This window comes from Engystomops pustulosus, chromosome 5 (assembly GCF_040894005.1).
Source record: "Engystomops pustulosus chromosome 5, aEngPut4.maternal, whole genome shotgun sequence".
Lineage (NCBI taxonomy): Eukaryota > Metazoa > Chordata > Amphibia > Anura > Leptodactylidae > Engystomops > Engystomops pustulosus.
The window spans coordinates 214,082,900-214,100,693 of NC_092415.1; the positions used below are offsets into that span (position 1 = coordinate 214,082,900).

The 17,794-nt window shown below is 50.4% G+C and overlaps 1 protein-coding gene across 5 annotated transcripts in view; it reads left to right on the forward strand.

The window, feature by feature from the left end:
* The window catches only part of LOC140133894 (SCO-spondin-like), a 235,870-nt gene that overhangs the window by 121,714 nt on the left and 96,362 nt on the right, over positions 1-17,794 (forward strand). For 3 of the 5 annotated variants that reach the window (XM_072154576.1, XM_072154577.1, XM_072154579.1), the window contains exons 43-55: positions 6,047-6,188; positions 6,275-6,433; positions 12,212-12,401; positions 12,488-12,596; positions 13,339-13,396; positions 14,433-14,553; positions 14,695-14,899; positions 15,043-15,184; positions 15,449-15,637; positions 15,984-16,013; positions 16,174-17,142; positions 17,380-17,538; positions 17,618-17,782. In XM_072154576.1, coding sequence (XP_072010677.1) covers positions 6,047-6,188; positions 6,275-6,433; positions 12,212-12,401; positions 12,488-12,596; positions 13,339-13,396; positions 14,433-14,553; positions 14,695-14,899; positions 15,043-15,184; positions 15,449-15,637; positions 15,984-16,013; positions 16,174-17,142; positions 17,380-17,538; positions 17,618-17,782 — 2,638 coding nt within the window. The remainder of the gene's footprint in view (positions 1-6,046; positions 6,189-6,274; positions 6,434-12,211; positions 12,402-12,487; positions 12,597-13,338; positions 13,397-14,432; positions 14,554-14,694; positions 14,900-15,042; positions 15,185-15,448; positions 15,638-15,983; positions 16,014-16,173; positions 17,143-17,379; positions 17,539-17,617; positions 17,783-17,794) is intronic. The other 2 variants (XM_072154580.1, XM_072154578.1) reach the window with 2 other exon arrangements.

Below are 17,794 nucleotides of genomic sequence, written 5' to 3' on the forward strand. Positions count from 1 at the left end.
GCAGCATACTTGTCAGAATATTACACTGCAATGTATAACTGCAGCAATATACTTGTCAGAATATCATACTGCAATGTATAACTGCAGCAGCATACTTGTCAGAATATCATACTGCAATGTATAACTGCAGTCTCATACTTGTCAGAATATTATACTGCAATGTATAACTGCAGCAGCATACTTGTCAGAATATTATGCTGCAATGTATAACTGCAGCAGCATACTTGTCAGAATATTACACTGCATTGTATAACTGCAGCAGCATACTTGTCAGAATATTATACTGCAATGCATAACTGCAGTAGCATACTTGTCAGAATATTATACTGCAATGTATAACTGCAGCAGCATACTTGTCAGAATATCATACTGCAATGTATAACTGCAGCAGCATACTTGTCAGAATATCATACTGCAATGTATAACTGCAGTCTCATACTTGTCAGAATATCATACTGCAATGTATAACTGCAGCATACTTGTCAGAATATTATGCTGCAATGTATAACTGCAGCAGCATACTTGTCAGAATATTACACTGCATTGTATAACTGCAGCAGCATACTTGTCAGAATATTATACTGCAATGCATAACTGCAGTAGCATACTTGTCAGAATATTATACTGCAATGTATAACTGCAGCAGCATACTTGTCAGAATATCATACTGCAATGTATAACTGCAGCAGCATACTTGTCAGAATATCATACTGCAATGTATAACTGCAGTCTCATACTTGTCAGAATATCATACTGCAATGTATAACTGCAGCATACTTGTCAGAATATTATACTGCAATGTATAACTGCAGCAGCATACTTGTCAGAATATTATACTGCAATGTATAACTGCAGCAGCATACTTGTCAGAATATTAAACTGCAATGTATAACTGCAGCATACTTGTCAGAATATTATACTGCAATGTATAACTGCAGCAGCATACCTGTCAGAATATTACACTGCGATGTATAACTGCAGCATACTTGTCAGAATATTATACTGCAATGTACAACTGCAGTAGCATATTTGTCAGAATATTATACTGCAATGTATAACTGCAGCAGCATACTTGTCAGAATATTATACTGCAATGTATAACTGCAGCATACTTGTCAGAATATCATACTGCAATGTATAACTGCAGCATACTTGTCAGAATATTATACCGCAATGTATAACTGCAGCAACATACTTGTCAGAATTTTACACTGCAATGTATAACTGCAGTCTCATACTTGTCAGAATATTACACTGCAATGTATAACTGCAGCAGCATACTTGTCAGAATATCATACTGCAATGTATAACTGCAGCAGCATACTTGTCAGAATATTATACTGCAATGTATAACTGCAGCAGCATACTTGTCAGAATATTATACTGCAATGTATAACTGCAGCAGCATACTTGTCAGAATATTATACTGTAATGTATAACTGCTGCATACTTGTCAGAATATTATGCTGCAATCTATAACTGCAGCAGCATACTTGTCAGAATATCATACTGCGATGTATAACTGCAGCAACATACTTGTCAGAATATTATACTGCAATGTATAACTGGAGCAGCATAATTGTCAGAATATTATACTGCAATGTATAACTGCAGCAGCATACTTGTCAGAATATTATACTGCAATGTATAACTGCAGCAGCATACTTGTCAGAATATCATACTGCAATGTATAACTGCAGCAGCATACTTGTCAAAGTATTATGCTGCAATGTATAACTGCAGCATACTTGTCAGAATATTACACTGCAATGTATAACTGCAGCAGCATACTTGTCAGAATATTATACTGTAATGTATAACTGCAGTCTCATACTTGTCAGAATATTATACTGCAATGTATAACTGCAGCAGCATACTTGTCAGAATATTACACTGCAATGTATAACTGCAGCAGCATACTTGTCAGAATATTATACTGCAATGTATAACTGCAGCAGCATAATTGTCAGAATTTTACACTGCAATGTATAACTGCAGTCTCATACTTGTCAGAATATTACACTGCAATGTATAACTGCAGCAGCATACTTGTCAGAATATTATACTGCAATGTATAACTGCAGTCTCATACTTGTCAGAATATTACACTGCAATGTATAACTGCAGCAGCATACTTGTCAGAATATTATACTGCAATGTATAACTGCAGCATCATACTTGTCAGAATATTACACTGCAATGTATAACTGCAGCAGCATACTTGTCAGAATATTATACTGTAATGTATATCTGCAGCAGCATACTTGTCAGAATATTATACTGCAATGTATAACTGCAGCATCATACTTGTCAGAATATTACACTGCAATGTATAACTGCAGCATCATACTTGTCAGAATATTATACTGTAATGTATATCTGCAGCAGCATACTTGTCAGAATATCATACTGTAATGTATATCTGCAGCAGCATACTTGTCAGAATATTATACTGTAATGTATAACTGCAGCAGAATACTTGTCAGAATATTATACTGCAATGTATAACTGCAGCAGCATACTTGTCAGAATATTATACTGCAATGTATAACTGCAGCAGCATACTTGTCAGAATATTATACTGCAATGTATAACTGCAGCAGCATACTTGTCAGAATATTATACTGCAATGTATAACTGCAGCATCATACTTGTCAGAATATTATACTGCAATGTATAACTGCAGTCTCATACTTGTCAGAATATTATACTGCAATGTATAACTGCAGTCTCATACTTGTCAGAATATTATACTGCAATGTATAACTGCAGTAGCATACTTGTCAGAATATTATACTGCAATGTATAACTGCAGCAGCATACTTGTCAGAATATTATACTGCAATGTATAACTGCAGCAGCATACTTGTCAGAATATTATACTGCAATGTATAACTGCAGCAGCATACTTGTCAGAATATTATACTGCAATGTATAACTGCAGCAGCATACTTGTCAGAATATTATACTGCAATGTATAACTGCAGCATACTTGTCAGAATATTATACTGCAATGTATAACTGCAGCAGCATACTTGTCAGAATATTATACTGCAATGTATAACCGCAGCAGCATACTTGTCAGAATATTATACCGCAATGTATAACTGCAGTCTCATACTTGTCAGAATATTACACTGCAATGTATAACTGCAGCAGCATACTTGTCAGAATATCATACTGCAATGTATAACTGCAGCAGCACACTTGTCAGAATATCATACTGCAATGTATAACTGCAGCGGCATACTTGTCAGAATATTATACTGCAATGTATAACTGCAGCAGCATACTTGTCAGAATATTATACTGCAATGTATAACTGCTGTCTCATACTTGTCAGAATATTATACTGCAATGTACATCTGCAGTAGCATATTTGTCAGAATATTATACTGCAATGTATAACTGCAGCATACTTGTCAGCGGAGAGCTCAGGAGCAGATCACAGCAGGGACAGCAGAGAGCTCGGGAGCAGAGGACAGCAGAGAGCTCAGGAGCTGCTCACAGCAGGGACAGTAGAGAGCTCTGGTGCTAGTCACAGCAGGGATCGCAGAGAGCTCAGGCACTTGTCACAGCAGGGACAGCAGAGAGCTCAGGCGCTGGTCACAGAAGGGACAGCAGAGAGCTCAGGTGCTGGTCTCAGCAGGGACATCGGAGAGCTCAGGTGCAGCGCACAGCAGGGACAGCGGAGAGCTCAGGTGCTGTCACAGCAGGGACAGCAGAGAGCTCAGGTGCTGTCACATCAGGGACAGGAGAGAGCTCAGGCACTGGTAACAGCAGGGACAACAGAGAGCTCAGGCGCTTGTCATAGCAGGGACAGCAGAGTGCTCTGGCCCAGAGCACAGCAGGGACAGCAGAGAGCTCAGGCGCTGGTCACAGCAGGGACAGCAGGGGCTCAGGTGCTGGTCACAGCAGGGACAGCAGAGAGCTCAGGCGCTGGTCACAGCAGGGACAGCAGAGAGCTCAGGCGCTGGTCACAGCAGCGACAGCAGAGAGCTCAGGCGCTAGTCACAGCAGGGACAGCAGAGAGCTCAGGTGCTTGTCACAGCAGGGACAGCAGAGAGCTCAGGTGCTTGTCACAGCAGGGACAGCAGAGAGCTCAGGCGCTGGTCACAGCAGGGACAGCAGAGAGCTCAGGCGCTGGGGACAGCAGGGACAGCAGAGTGCTCAGGAGTAGAGCACAGCAGGGACATCAGAGAGCTCAGGAGCAGAGCACAGCAGTTACAACAGAGTGCTCAGGCGCTGATCACAGCAGAGACAGTAGAGAGCTTCAAGAAGGGTCTTTTTACATTGAAGTAACATTGATTTGTTATATAAAATTATTTCCCCTAAAATCCCTTCCTCATCCAATCCGTTCCCTTCCTTGGTTGAACTTGATGGACAGGTCACATCTTCCGTAAGGTCATAACCTTATGCCAGTAGATTTGTTCTCTTGATGGGTTGTGTGCTTTGTAGGAGATCAGTTTTATCTATTGACTAATTAAAAGTAACATTTTCTAGGGTCTCGTTACTTTTGTTCGTTTGTATGCCAGGGATCACACATGGAGACAGAAATCTCCTGGTGTGTGTGGTGATAGATCCCTAGGCAGATGATGAAGGGGAGGCCTGTGATGTTAGCGGCAGCCAGGGATCACACATGGAGACAGAAATCTCCTGGTGTGTGTGGTGATAGATCCCCGGGCAGATGATGAAGGGGAGGCCTGTGGTGTTAGCGGCAGCCAGGGATCACACATGGAGACAGAAATCTCCTGGTGTGTGTGGTGATAGATCCCCGGGCAGATGATGAAGGGGAGTGCTGTGATATTAGCGGCAGCCAGGGATCACACATGGAGACAGAAATCTCCTGGTGTGTGTGGTGATAGATCCCCGGGCAGATGATGAAGGGGAGGCCTGTGGTGTTAGCGGCAGCCAGGGATCACACATGGAGAACAAAAACTCACAGGGTATTTATAATATGCTGACACTTTTGCGCTGGCGAATAATGGCCCTGCCGCCCCTCTGGCACAGCCGGGCCTCTTAATGTATCTGATGGGACGCTGTGGGCTGTTGCAGTAGTACCTGATGTAGAAACATGTGCAGCCAGCTGACCACCCCCCGCCATCCACGACCCTACGCAGCCTCCCGGCGTGGAGGTGGCAAAAGGAGAAAATAATCGCAGGTGCTAGCGATACACTAACATTAGCAATTATTTCAGCACTTCCAAGACACTTTTGTGGCCTCGAAGTCCTGATAAATACCCCCATAGAATCTTTAATGGCAGACAGTCCGACGCAGCAGGAAAAATGGTCCTTCCTGCACAAGGCAGTGAATTGGTTGGCTGTGGATCGGGAATTTAGTAGAGCACCCCAGCCCTAGTCTAGTGGTTAGGATGCGGATTGGCTCTACTGCTTGGACAGCGAGGTGGCAGTCTGTGGTATTAGCACACAGAGAGTCAGGCGCAGGAAGCACTGGAAGTAAAACTGACTAAGAAAACTGAACAGTATTGACCCAGAGCCTTGCACAGCTAATTCCAAAGCATGCTGAGCCCCAACCAATCACCAGCCTGAATTCTGCAGAAAAGATAATAAAGATTGCAACATGACAACATCATCAGATCTTAACCCTTCAGTAATTGTACTGCAAGTGTAAATACTACATTCTGGCAGTAGGAAAAGGAAAACTATTGCAAAGTTTCAGCTAAAGGCAACAAGGGGGAGCCGGCTCCAGCCAACCAGAAGACTATCAGCCCCATTACAGATGTGCACCTCCTGCTGGTGAGGAGATGGCAGCACAGGGAAGTGGTCAGCTATAAAGGGATGACCATTGCCGCCCTCCTGCAGAGTCAGCGCCTCTCCTATCTCCAGACAGATCCTGCAGAGGGTGGAGGCACTGATTTGGAAAAAGGCGGCCATATTTATCTGATCATGTATATGGAGCTGCCATATTCTTCATCAGTGAAAGAAGCAAACCTGGAATATATAGAGTGAGAGATGGAAGGTAAAGCATGGTGGACGCAGCATTCATCGCCCCTTCTCTGTCAGTGATTTGTGGTTCCTCTGTGTAGATTTTCCAGGGTAACTTTGATGGCTCCACACCGGTGGCCACAAGCTTCGAGGCGATGATCACTGCTCGCTATGTCCGGATCCTCCCTCTAGACTATCATGGCAGAATATTCCTGCGCATGGAGCTGCTCGGATGTGGAGAAGGTGCAGTAACCTCCGGATATATGAGAATATGGAGCTAGAGGAGCCCTTTAAACTATCACTGAAGACCCTCTCTTCCCTCCACACAGTGTCTGCCAGGCCCACCGCACCCTCACCGCGCCCGGGGGACCAGTGTCAGACGGGGGAATTCCAGTGTCACAATGGTCGCTGTGTCCAGGCAGGACCTGAGGGGGTCGTCTGTAATGGGATCAATGACTGCGGAGACCGATCCGATGAGATTTACTGCGGTAATAATTATATCAGGGGATGGAAAGAAAACTCATAAAGATGAAGATATTCCTCCAAACCATCAATAGGACCCTCCAGACTCCTCTGTCCTCCTTCTCCAGACTCCTCTGTCCTCCTCCTCCAGACTCCTCTGTCCTCCTCTTCCTCCAGACTCCTCTGTCCTTCTCCTCCTCCAGACTCCTCTGTCCTTCTCCTCCTCCAGACGCCTCTGTCCTTCTCCTCCTCCTCCAGACTCCTCTGTCCTTCTCCTCCTCCTCCAGACTCCTCTGTCCTTCTCCTCCTCCTCCAGACCCCTCTGTCCTCCTCCTCCTCCAGACCCCTCTGTCCTCCTCCTCCTCCAGACCCCTCTGTCCTCCTCCTCCTCCAGACCCCTCTGTCCTCCTCCTCCTCCAGACCCCTCTGTCCTCCTCTTCCTCCAGACTCCTCTGTCCTCCTTCTCCTCCTCCTCCAGACTCCTCTGTCCTCCTTCTCCTCCTCCTCCAGACTCCTCTGTCCTTCTCCTCCTCCTCCAGACTCCTCTGTCCTCCTCCTCCTCCAGACTCCTCTGTCCTTCTCCTCCTCCTCCAGACCCCTCTGTCCTCCTCCTCCTCCAGACCCCTCTGTCCTCCTCCTCCTCCAGACCCCTCTGTCCTCCTCCTCCTCCAGACTCCTCTGTCCTCCTCCTCCTCCAGACTCCTCTGTCCTTCTCCTCCTCCTCCAGACCCCTCTGTCCTCCTCCTCCTCCAGACCCCTCTGTCCTCCTCCTCCTCCAGACCCCTCTGTCCTCCTCCTCCTCCAGACCCCTCTGTCCTCCTCCTCCTCCAGACCCCTCTGTCCTCCTCTTCCTCCAGACTCCTCTGTCCTCCTTCTCCTCCTCCTCCAGACTCCTCTGTCCTCCTTCTCCTCCTCCTCCAGACTCCTCTGTCCTTCTCCTCCTCCTCCAGACTCCTCTGTCCTCCTCCTCCTCCAGACTCCTCTGTCCTTCTCCTCCTCCTCCAGACCCCTCTGTCCTCCTCCTCCTCCAGACCCCTCTGTCCTCCTCCTCCTCCAGACCCCTCTGTCCTCCTCCTCCTCCAGACTCCTCTGTCCTCCTCCTCCTCCAGACTCCTCTGTCCTTCTCCTCCTCCTCCAGACCCCTCTGTCCTCCTCCTCCTCCAGACCCCTCTGTCCTCCTCCTCCTCCAGACCCCTCTGTCCTCCTCCTCCTCCAGACTCTTCTGTCCTCCTCTTCTTCCAGACTCCTCCGTCCTCCTCCAGACTCCTCTGTCCTCCTCCAGACTCCTCTGTCCTCCTCCAGACTCCTCTGTCCTCCTCCAGACTCCTCTGTCCTCCTCCAGACTCCTCTGTCCTTGTCCTCCTCCAGACTCCTCTGTCCTTGTCCTCCTCCAGACTCCTCTGTCCTCCTCCAGACTCCTCTGTCCTCCTCCAGACTCCTCTGTCCTTCTCCAGACTCCTCTGTCCTTCTCCAGACTCCTCTGTCCTTCTCCAGACTCCTCTGTCCTTCTCCAGACTCCTCTGTCCTTCTCCAGACTCCTCTGTCCTTCTCCAGACTCCTCTGTCCTTCTCCTCCTCCAGACTCCTCTGTCCTTCTCCTCCTCCAGACTCCTCTGTCCTTCTCCTCCTCCAGACTCCTCTGTCCTTCTCCTCCTCCAGACTCCTCTGTCCTTCTCCTCCTCCAGACACCTCTGTCCTTCTCCTCCTCCTCCTCCAGACTCCTCTGTCCTTCTCCTCCTCCTCCAGACTCCTCTGTCCTTCTCCTCCTCCTCCTCCAGACTCCTCTGTCCTCCTCCTCCTCCAGACTCCTCTGTCCTACTCCTCCTCCTCCAGACTCCTCTGTCCTTCTCCTCCTCCTCAAGACTCCTCTGTCCTTCTCCTCCTCCTCCAGACTCCTCTGTCTACCTCCTCCAGACTCCTCTGTCCTTCTCCTCCTCCAGACCCCTCTGTCCTCCTCCTCCTCCAGACCCCTCTGTCCTCCTCCTCCTCCAGACCCCTCTGTCCTCCTCCTCCTCCAGACTCCTCTGTCCTCCTCCTCCTCCAGACTCCTCTGTCCTACTCCTCCTCCTCCAGACTCCTCTGTCCTTCTCCTCCTCCTCCAGACTCCTCTGTCCTTCTCCTCCTCCTCCTCTAGACTCCTCTGTCTACCTCCTCCAGACTCCTCTGTCCTTCTCCTCCTCCAGACCCCTCTGTCCTCCTCCTCCTCCAGACCCCTCTGTCCTCCTCCTCCTCCTCCAGACCCCTCTGTCCTCCTCCTCCTCCAGACTCCTCTGTCCTCCTCCAGACTCCTCTGTCCTCCTCCAGACTCCTCTGTCCTCCTCCAGACACCTCTGTCCTCCTCCAGACACCTCTGTCCTCCTCCAGACGCCTCTGTCCTCCTCCAGACGCCTCTGTCCTTCTCCTCCTCCAGACTCCTCTGTCCTTCTCCTCCTCCAGACTCCTCTGTCCTTCTCCTCCTCCAGACTCCTCTGTCCTTCTCCTCCTCCAGACTCCTCTGTCCTTCTCCTCCTCCAGACTCCTCTGTCCTTCTCCTCCTCCAGACTCCTCTGTCCTTCTCCTCCTCCAGACTCCTCTGTCCTTCTCCTCCTCCTCCAGACGCCTCTGTCCTTCTCCTCCTCCTCCAGACGCCTCTGTCCTTCTCCTCCTCCTCCAGACGCCTCTGTCCTTCTCCTCCTCCTCCAGACGCCTCTGTCCTTCTCCTCCTCCTCCAGACTCCTCTGTCCTTCTCCTCCTCCTCCAGACTCCTCTGTCCTTCTCCTCCTCCTCCAGACTCCTCTGTCCTTCTCCTCCTCCTCTAGACTCCTCTGTCCTTCTCCTCCTCCTCTAGACTCCTCTGTCCTTCTCCTCCTCCAGACTCCTCTGTCCTTCTCCTCCTCCAGACTCCTCTGTCCTTCTCCTCCTCCAGACTCCTCTGTCCTCCTCCTCCAGACTCCTCTGTCCTCCTCCTCCAGACTCCTCTGTCCTCCTCCTCCAGACTGCTCTGTCCTTCTCCTCCTCCTCCAGACGCCTCTGTCCTTCTCCTCCTCCTCCAGACTCCTCTGTCCTTCTCCTCCTCCTCCAGACTCCTCTGTCCTTCTCCTCCTCCTCCAGACTCCTCTGTCCTTCTCCTCCTCCTCCAGACTCCTCTGTCCTTCTCCTCCTCCTCCAGACTCCTCTGTCCTTCTCCTCCTCCTCCAGACTCCTCTGTCCTTCTCCTCCTCCTCCAGACTCCTCTGTCCTTCTCCTCCTCCTCCAGACTCCTCTGTCCTTCTCCTCCTCCTCCAGACTCCTATGTCCTTCTCCTCCTCCTCCAGACTCCTCTGTCCTTCTCCTCCTCCTCCAGACTCCTCTGTCCTTCTCCTCCTCCTCCAGACTCCTCTGTCCTTCTCCTCCTCCCCCAGACTCCTCTGTCCTTCTCCTCCTCCTCCAGACTCCTCTGTCCTTCTCCTCCTCCTCCAGACTCCTCTGTCCTTCTCCTCCTCCTCCAGACTCCTCTGTCCTTCTCCTCCTCCAGACTCCTCTGTCCTTCTCCTCCTCCTCCAGACTCCTCTGTCCACCTCCTCCAGACTCATCTGTCCTTCTCCTCCTCCAGACCCCTCTGTCCTCCTCCTCCTCCAGACCCCTCTGTCCTCCTCCTCCTCCAGACTCCTCTGTCCTTCTCCTCCTCCTCCAGACTCCTCTGTCCTTCTCCTCCTCCTCCAGACTCCTCTGTCCTCCTTCTCCAGACTCCTCTGTCTTCCTCCTCCTCCAGACTCCTCTGTCCTTCTCCTCCTCCAAACTCCTCTGTCCTTCTCCTCCTCCTCCAGACTCCTCTGTCCTCCTCCTCCAGACTCCTCTGTCCTACTCCAGACTCATCTGCCCTCCTCCAGACTCATCTGCCCTCCTCCTCCAGACCCCTCTGTCCTCCTCCTCCAAACCATCAATAGGACCCTCCAGACCCCTCTGTCCTCCTCCTCCAGACTCTTCTGTCCTCCTCCTCCAGACTCTTCTGTCCTCCTCTTCCTCCAGACTCCTCTGTCCTCCTCCTCCTCCAGACCCCTTTGTCCTCCTCCAGAATTCTCTGTACTGCTCCTCCTCCAGACTCCTCTGTCCTCCTCCTCCTCCAGAATCCTCTGTCCTCCTCCTCCTCCAGACTCCTCTGTCCTCCTCCTCCTCCAGACTCCTCTGTCCTCCTCCTCCTCCAGACTCCTCTGTCCTCCTCCTCCTCCAGACTCCTCTGTCCTCCTCCTCTTTCAGACTCCTCTGTCCTCCTCCTCTTTCAGACCCCTCCTCCAAACTCCTCTGTCCTCCTCCAGACTCCTCTGTCCTTCTCCTCCTCTGTCCTCCACCTCCAGACTCCTCTGTCCTCCTCCTCCAGACTCCTCTGTCCTCCTCCTCCTCCAGACTCCTCTGTCCTCCTCCTCCTCCAGACTCCTCTGTCCTCCTCCTCCTCCAGACTCCTCTGTCCTCCTCCTCCTCCAGACTCCTCTGTCCTTCTCCTCCTCCAGACTCCTCTGTCCTCCTCCTCCAGACTCCTCTGTCCTTCTCCTCCAGACTCCTCTGTCCTCCTCCTCCAGACTGCTCTGTCCTTCTCCTCCTCCTCCAGACTGCTCTGTCCTTCTCCTCCTCCTCCAGACGCCTCTGTCCTTCTCCTCCTCCTCCAGACTCCTCTGTCCTTCTCCTCCTCCTCCAGACTCCTCTGTCCTTCTCCTCCTCCTCCAGACCCCTCTGTCCTTCTCCTCCTCCTCCAGACCCCTCTGTCCTTCTCCTCCTCTTCCAGACTCCTCTGTCCTCCTTCTCCAGACTCCTCTGTCTTCCTCCTCCTCCAGACTCCTCTGTCCTTCTCCTCCTCCAAACTCCTCTGTCCTTCTCCTCCTCCTCCAGACTCCTCTGTCCTCCTCCTCCAGACTCCTCTGTCCTACTCCAGACTCATCTGCCCTCCTCCAGACTCATCTGCCCTCCTCCTCCAGACCCCTCTGTCCTCCTCCTCCAAACCATCAATAGGACCCTCCAGACCCCTCTGTCCTCCTCCTCCAGACTCTTCTGTCCTCCTCCTCCAGACTCTTCTGTCCTCCTCCTCCAGACTCTTCTGTCCTCCTCTTCCTCCAGACTCCTCTGTCCTCCTCCTCCTCCTCCAGACCCCTTTGTCCTCCTCCAGAATTCTCTGTACTGCTCCTCCTCCAGACTCCTCTGTCCTCCTCCTCCTCCAGAATCCTCTGTCCTCCTCCTCCTCCAGACTCCTCTGTCCTCCTCCTCCTCCAGACTCCTCTGTCCTCCTCCTCCTCCAGACTCCTCTGTCCTCCTCCTCCTCCAGAATCCTCTGTCCTCCTCCAGACTCCTCTGTCCTCCTCCTCCTTCAGACCCCTCCTCCAAACTCCTCTGTCCTCCTCCAGACTCCTCTGTCCTTCTCCTCCTCTGTCCTCCACCTCCAGACTCCTTTGTCCTCCTCCTCCTCCAGATTCCTCTGTCCTCCTCCTCCTCCAGATTCCTCTGTCCTCCTCCTCCTCCAGACTCCTCTGTCCTCCTTCTCCTCCAGACTCCTCTGTCCTCCTCCTCCTCCAGACTCCTCTGTCCTCCTCCTCCTCCAGACTCCTCTGTCCTCCTCCAGACTCCTCTGTCCTCCTCCTCCTCCAGACTCCTCTGTCCTCCTCCTCCTCCAGACTCCTCTGTCCTCCTCCTCCTCCAGAATCCTCTGTCCTCCTCCAGACTCCTCTATCCTCCTCCTCCAGACTCCTCTGTCCTCCTCCTCCTCCAGAATCCTCTGTCCTCCTGCTGACTTTGTAATCTGTGCTGATGTTACCTGTTGGAGATGATTGACCTGTACACTTCTCTCCCATTGGTCGTCAGGCACAGCTCCATCCCCTCTGTCTCCAGCCAGGTGGGGCTGCCATCGCTCTCAGTTTTACTGCAGAACATCTGGGACCTGCATTGAGTCATCTCGGAGATGTGATGGCTACCAGGACTGCTCAGATGGCGCTGATGAGATGGGATGTGTCTCTTGGACTCACAGCACTTCTGGCCCATACACCACATGGCGGTGAGCAGAAAGGGTCCAGGCCTGGGGTTAGGGAAGTGTTGGGTTCTCACTTACTCTATGTCTTTGCATTCTTCATTATCCTCTAGTGGAGACCATGAAGATGGACTTGATGTCCAAACATCTAGTGTTGAGATTACTCAAGGGCCTGGGGCCACCGCTGCACCATCTGGACCAGGAATACCTGACACATGGCAGGTCAGTCACGACTTTGACTTTGTATTGTTGTAGGGCAGACGGCATACAGAAGTGCTGAGTTGAACAATAAAAAGTTACTGAAGGGTTAACAAGTACAGCAATTGATCACACAATGAAGAAATAATGTTTCAAAGAATGGGGCTGCTTTAGTACCCCCGCAGGAGTGTTGTTCTTACTTCAGCTGCTCGTCTGTAGGACGGGAGACTCCCTCCACATCTACGCTGTCCCAGGACATCACCTGCAGAGTTGAGGGTCAAATCCTTCCCAGGAGCTCACAGCGCCTTATCCTGTCTCTGACCTCCCATGCGGCATCACTTCCTCTTCCTGTCTCTGACCTCTCACGCGGCATCACTTCCTCCTCCTGTCTCTGACCTCCCATGTGGCATCACTTCCTCTTCCTGTCTCTGACCTCCCACACGGCATCACTTCCTCTTCCTGTCTCTTCCAGAATCTTTCCATCTGTACTCTGGACATCTACTGGATAAAGGTCCACACTGAAGTCCATCAGTACAACTTCACACAGGGCCTCATAGTCTAAGGGCATAACCCTACTGACCTCGTGAGGACACTTTAAATCTGTGAATCTAGATCAATGGGAGGCATCTTAAGCATCTCAGATCCTCCTGTATAAAATGTTGGAATAGAAAATGATTAAAAACTGCAGCATTGCAGATTCTCCACCATAAAGTCTTCACTTCATGAAGCGTCAGAAAAATCTTGTTGTATTTGTTTTCCATTACAGGGACAACCGGGAACAGAACAGTCCAGGTTTCCAGGAGGAGATATTTCTGCTCCATCCGGTAAATGACATGAAGATCAAGAGCCTTTAATTGTCTGATCCTACAGCAATAGATAGGGGGACTTTCCAGAAGGAGAAGTTTGCAGAGTTTTGTCCTCCTTCCAAATATCTCAGTCCTCCTCCGCCAGACTGCTCTGTCCTCCTCCTCCTCCTGTAGACTCCTCTGTCCTCCTCCTCCTCCTGTAGACTCCTCTGTCCTCCTCTTCTTCCAGACTCCTCTGTCCTTCTCCTCCTCTAGACTCCTCTGCCCTCCTCCTCTAGACTCCTCTGCCCTCCTCCTCCTCTAGACCCCTGTGCCCTCCTCCTCCAGACTCCTCTGTCCTCTTCCTCCAGACTCCTCTGTCCTCCTCCTCCAGACTCCTCTGTCCTCCTCCTCCACCAGACTCCTCTGTCCTCCACCACACTTCTCTGTCCTTCTCCACCAGACTCCTCTGTCCTCCACCAGACTCCTCTGTCCTTCTCAACCAGACCCCTCTGTACTCCTCCTCCAGAACCTTCTGTCCTCCTCCTCCAGACCCCTCTGTTTTCCTCCTCCAGACCCCTCTGTCTTCTTCCAGACTCCTCTGTCCTCCTCCTCCTCCAGACCCCTCTGTCTTCCTCCAGACTCCTCTGTCCTCCTCCTCCTCCAGACTCCTCTGTCCTCCTCCTCCTCCAGACTCCTCTGTCCTCCTCCTCCTCCAGACTCCTCTGTCCTTCTCCTTCTCCAGACCCCTCTGTCCTTCTCCTACAGACTCCTCTCTCTTCCTCCTTCTCCAACCCCCTCTGTCCTCCTCCCCCTCCTCCTCCAGACCTGTCTTTCCTTCTTCTCCACCAAATCCCTCTGACTTCCTCCACCTACAGACTCCTCTGCCCTCTCAGGAAGTTGGATGGTGTTTGTGTTTTTTCCCGAGATTGTTGTAGTATTTTCTGTATGAGGTGGGGGTGCAGGTTGGGTCCTAGCTGTCTCTTGAGTGCTTTTGTTGTGGATTGTGGCTGTTCTTGAGGGTAGGGGCTGTGGTGTGCAGCCAGTAGGTGGTTAACAATGTCATCTTCTGCAGGTCGTTGTGATGGCCCTCTGGGTTTGGAAGATGGTCGTGTTCATTACAAGCAGCTGAGCGCGTCCTCTCACAAGGAGAATAATCCAGCAGATGCTGGACGCCTCAACATTGTGCCAAACATGTCAGTGCCTTGTTATATTCCCATCATACATGATTAAGGAGACCAGGGGCAATATCTCAGGGACATGTAGATGAGGGGTGGAGATAAATGGAGGTGGTTCTAAGCAGCGTTTCCATGAATCAACACTTGGTCTTTCCACAGTCTCAACATTGTCCCCGGCTGGAGCCCTCTGGACTCAGACAAACATCCCTTCTTCCAAGTAGACTTCCTCCAACCCACTTTCATCTCTGCCGTGGTTACTCAGGGTGGTCGTCAGTCAGGGGGCTATGTCACCAAATATCGTATCATGTACAGCAATGATGGGATTGTATTCCACAACTACACCGGGGGCAAGCAGGATAAACAGGTAGGACCATTGCCAGTGGTCATCATCTCCTGACTTCATGATTGGTGTGTAGGAGCAGAGCTTGGTGACCCTTGGGATGACGCCTGGTCATTGCTCTGGATCGCTCTTCTAATAGTCTCATCTTCTTCTCCTTCTTTATTCAGCTCTTTGATGCCAACACAGACAGTAACACGGCTGTGAGACGAGAGTTAGGTGGCGTTTTATTTACTCGATTCCTTCGTGTCCTTCCCGTAGAGTATTACAAAGCAATCTACCTGCGCAGCGAGATTATCGGATGCTCTTACGGTGAGACAATGGGGAAGCTCCAGAGACGGTTCTGGAAATAGACGTAGTCTAGTAAATAGCTAGATATACTATGGAAAAGGCTCAATTTACAACACAAATGACAGACTTGGGTCCAAGAATAATTTTTCACTTCACAATAGCTTACACTTCTGATGGTCCAGGATTATTGCAATGCATTGTGGGACCTTCAGACACCATGTTGTTGTAGATCATATTGGGTGTCTCTTACATGTCTGTGGTTGTGACTATGCGTTTACCTTCTAGCAGAGCCCACTGGTCCACCAGCCACAAGGGGCTTCGGCACAGTAACTTTCACCCTTCCTGGAGAGGCAAAGCCAACACACTGCAAGCTGGGAGAGTTTGAGTGTCACAGCGGCGAGTGTGTGAATGCCTCGAGGTCCCTGTGTGATGGGAAGGCTGACTGCCCGGACTTCTCCGATGAAGAAGGATGTGGTGAGACTCTGTTATCAGTGAACATGGGGGAAGATAACAACTTTTATCATTATAATTCTTTATTTATTTAGCTTTTAATCTCAACCTCTCAGATTTTACCAACTTGGCTTCATAACCCATGTGGTCTGGGCCCTTGGGACTATGTGGTCTGGGGGGCCCTTGGGACTATGTGGTATGGGCCCTTGGGACTATGTGGTCTGGGCCCTTGGGACTATGCGGTCTTGTCCTCAAGATCTCAGGGACCCATCTGGGCTTCTCTGTTGTGAGAATCCTGACCCTTGGGAGCAATGACTATTAAGTAATGGAGATGAAGGTACAGACCTGACTGTCTATCTTTTCCTGCTAGGTGTTGTATCCCTGGAGCCTGAGAACACAGGTAAGTTATCCTCATCCCATAACCTTTCAGCAATAACTTGTAATGATGTTCAGAGATTTGGGTTTGATTGGAAATTCTCATGTGGACTTCTGGTCCTTCTGTTGGTCCCATCTGCTATACGGTTATCCCTCATTATGTCACGTGATCTCTTCTTCCACAGAATTACCCACTGCACCAATGGACGTTTATCCCGGAGGTCAGTCCTCACCCGGCTCCATGGTACCAGGTTATACAGGAGAACCAGGAGTTTATTATCAATCTCAGCCAACTGGAAGTCCAGGAATAATCAGTGCAAACCCTGGGCAGATCACAACCCCTTCTGGAGCTCAACCTGGCTTTAAAAAAGAGCATCCGGTCAGTGGCAAACCTGGACTTAGACCTGAACAAACACTGGAATCAGCATCCGGCAGCCCAGAACCTTCACCCGGTGCCTTGGGACCAGTTGGAACAATTCCTTCTCTCTTAGTGACTACAGATACATGGAGCACTACTCCAAAGATGGCTGCAGTCTCATCTGGAAGAGGGAGTATCTCTGGAGGTCCGGGCCTTCGCCCTAATGAATACCAAACCAGCATCCCTGGGCTGGCCACTCCTCCTGCTGGTAAGGAGACATGGACATTGGGCACAAGAGTAAATGACCATTCTCCAAACACAGGTTTCACTTCACCTAGTGAGAAGAGTGTAACATCTTCTCCAGCTAGCGGAGGAACAGTGGAGATCTTGAGTCTTCCAGGACAAACCCAGGGTAGGTCCGACAGCCAAACGACCAAGGAACCTGCAACTGCGATCTCAGAAGTAGCCTCTAGACAAAGTCTTGGAGAAAGTTTGTCCACATCAAGTCAAGCCTGGTCTTATCTATATGACCAGTCACATCCAACAGTGTCCCCATTGCCATTTAATAAAGTGGAGACCCCAAGCGGCTTAACCCCTACACTAGGAACAGCCTCTAGGGGCAGCGGGGACACAGGGATGAGGCCCGATGTCTTTGTTGGCCCGGATGGACACCATTCTAGCTTGAAGCCTGGTTCTGGGACTGTAGTTATTTCAAAGGAGCCCATCGAGGTTCCTCCCGAAGGGGGCTCAGAGAAGGGGGGTCGTGAAGGACATCATGTCATTCATACATACCAAGGTTTGTATAAAGTCTAGAATGTTGACATATACAGTCACTAGTTTTTGTCATTGTATTCTCTTCTATATTTTATATCATTTCTAGATAACTCTAATCTAACACTTGTGACATACACTCAGTGAGACACCTTGTACTATGGTGAAGCACTTTGATGCAGCACATGTTGGAGTAGACGCATCGCAAGGCTTGGTTCCTTCCTGTGTCTGCTGAAGTGTCAGTCATTGACGTCTTTTGTAGGAACCAGCAGCACATATCCTTTGGACCTGACCACTGACGTCCCCAGAACCCATTGTAAATTGGGTCAGTTTGCTTGCTCCCTCTTTGGCTGCATCAATGGATCTGAGGTGTGTGATGGACAAGAAGACTGTGCGGATGGCTCAGATGAGCGGCTCTGTGGTGCGTGGACCTGTCTCCATTCTCCATGCTCTTCAAGGTTCTAGGATTTTCCTGGTCCTAAACACTTTTTATCTTGCAGGGACATCGTTCTCAACCCCTGCACCCACTTGGTATGTCCCTACCCCTGGACCCAATGTGTGCTCCTCCAAACAGTTTCATTGTGGTTCAGGAGAATGTATTTCTATGGAGAGACAATGTGATCTCCAGAGAGACTGCGCAGATGGCTCAGATGAGGATGACTGTGGTAGGTGGATGG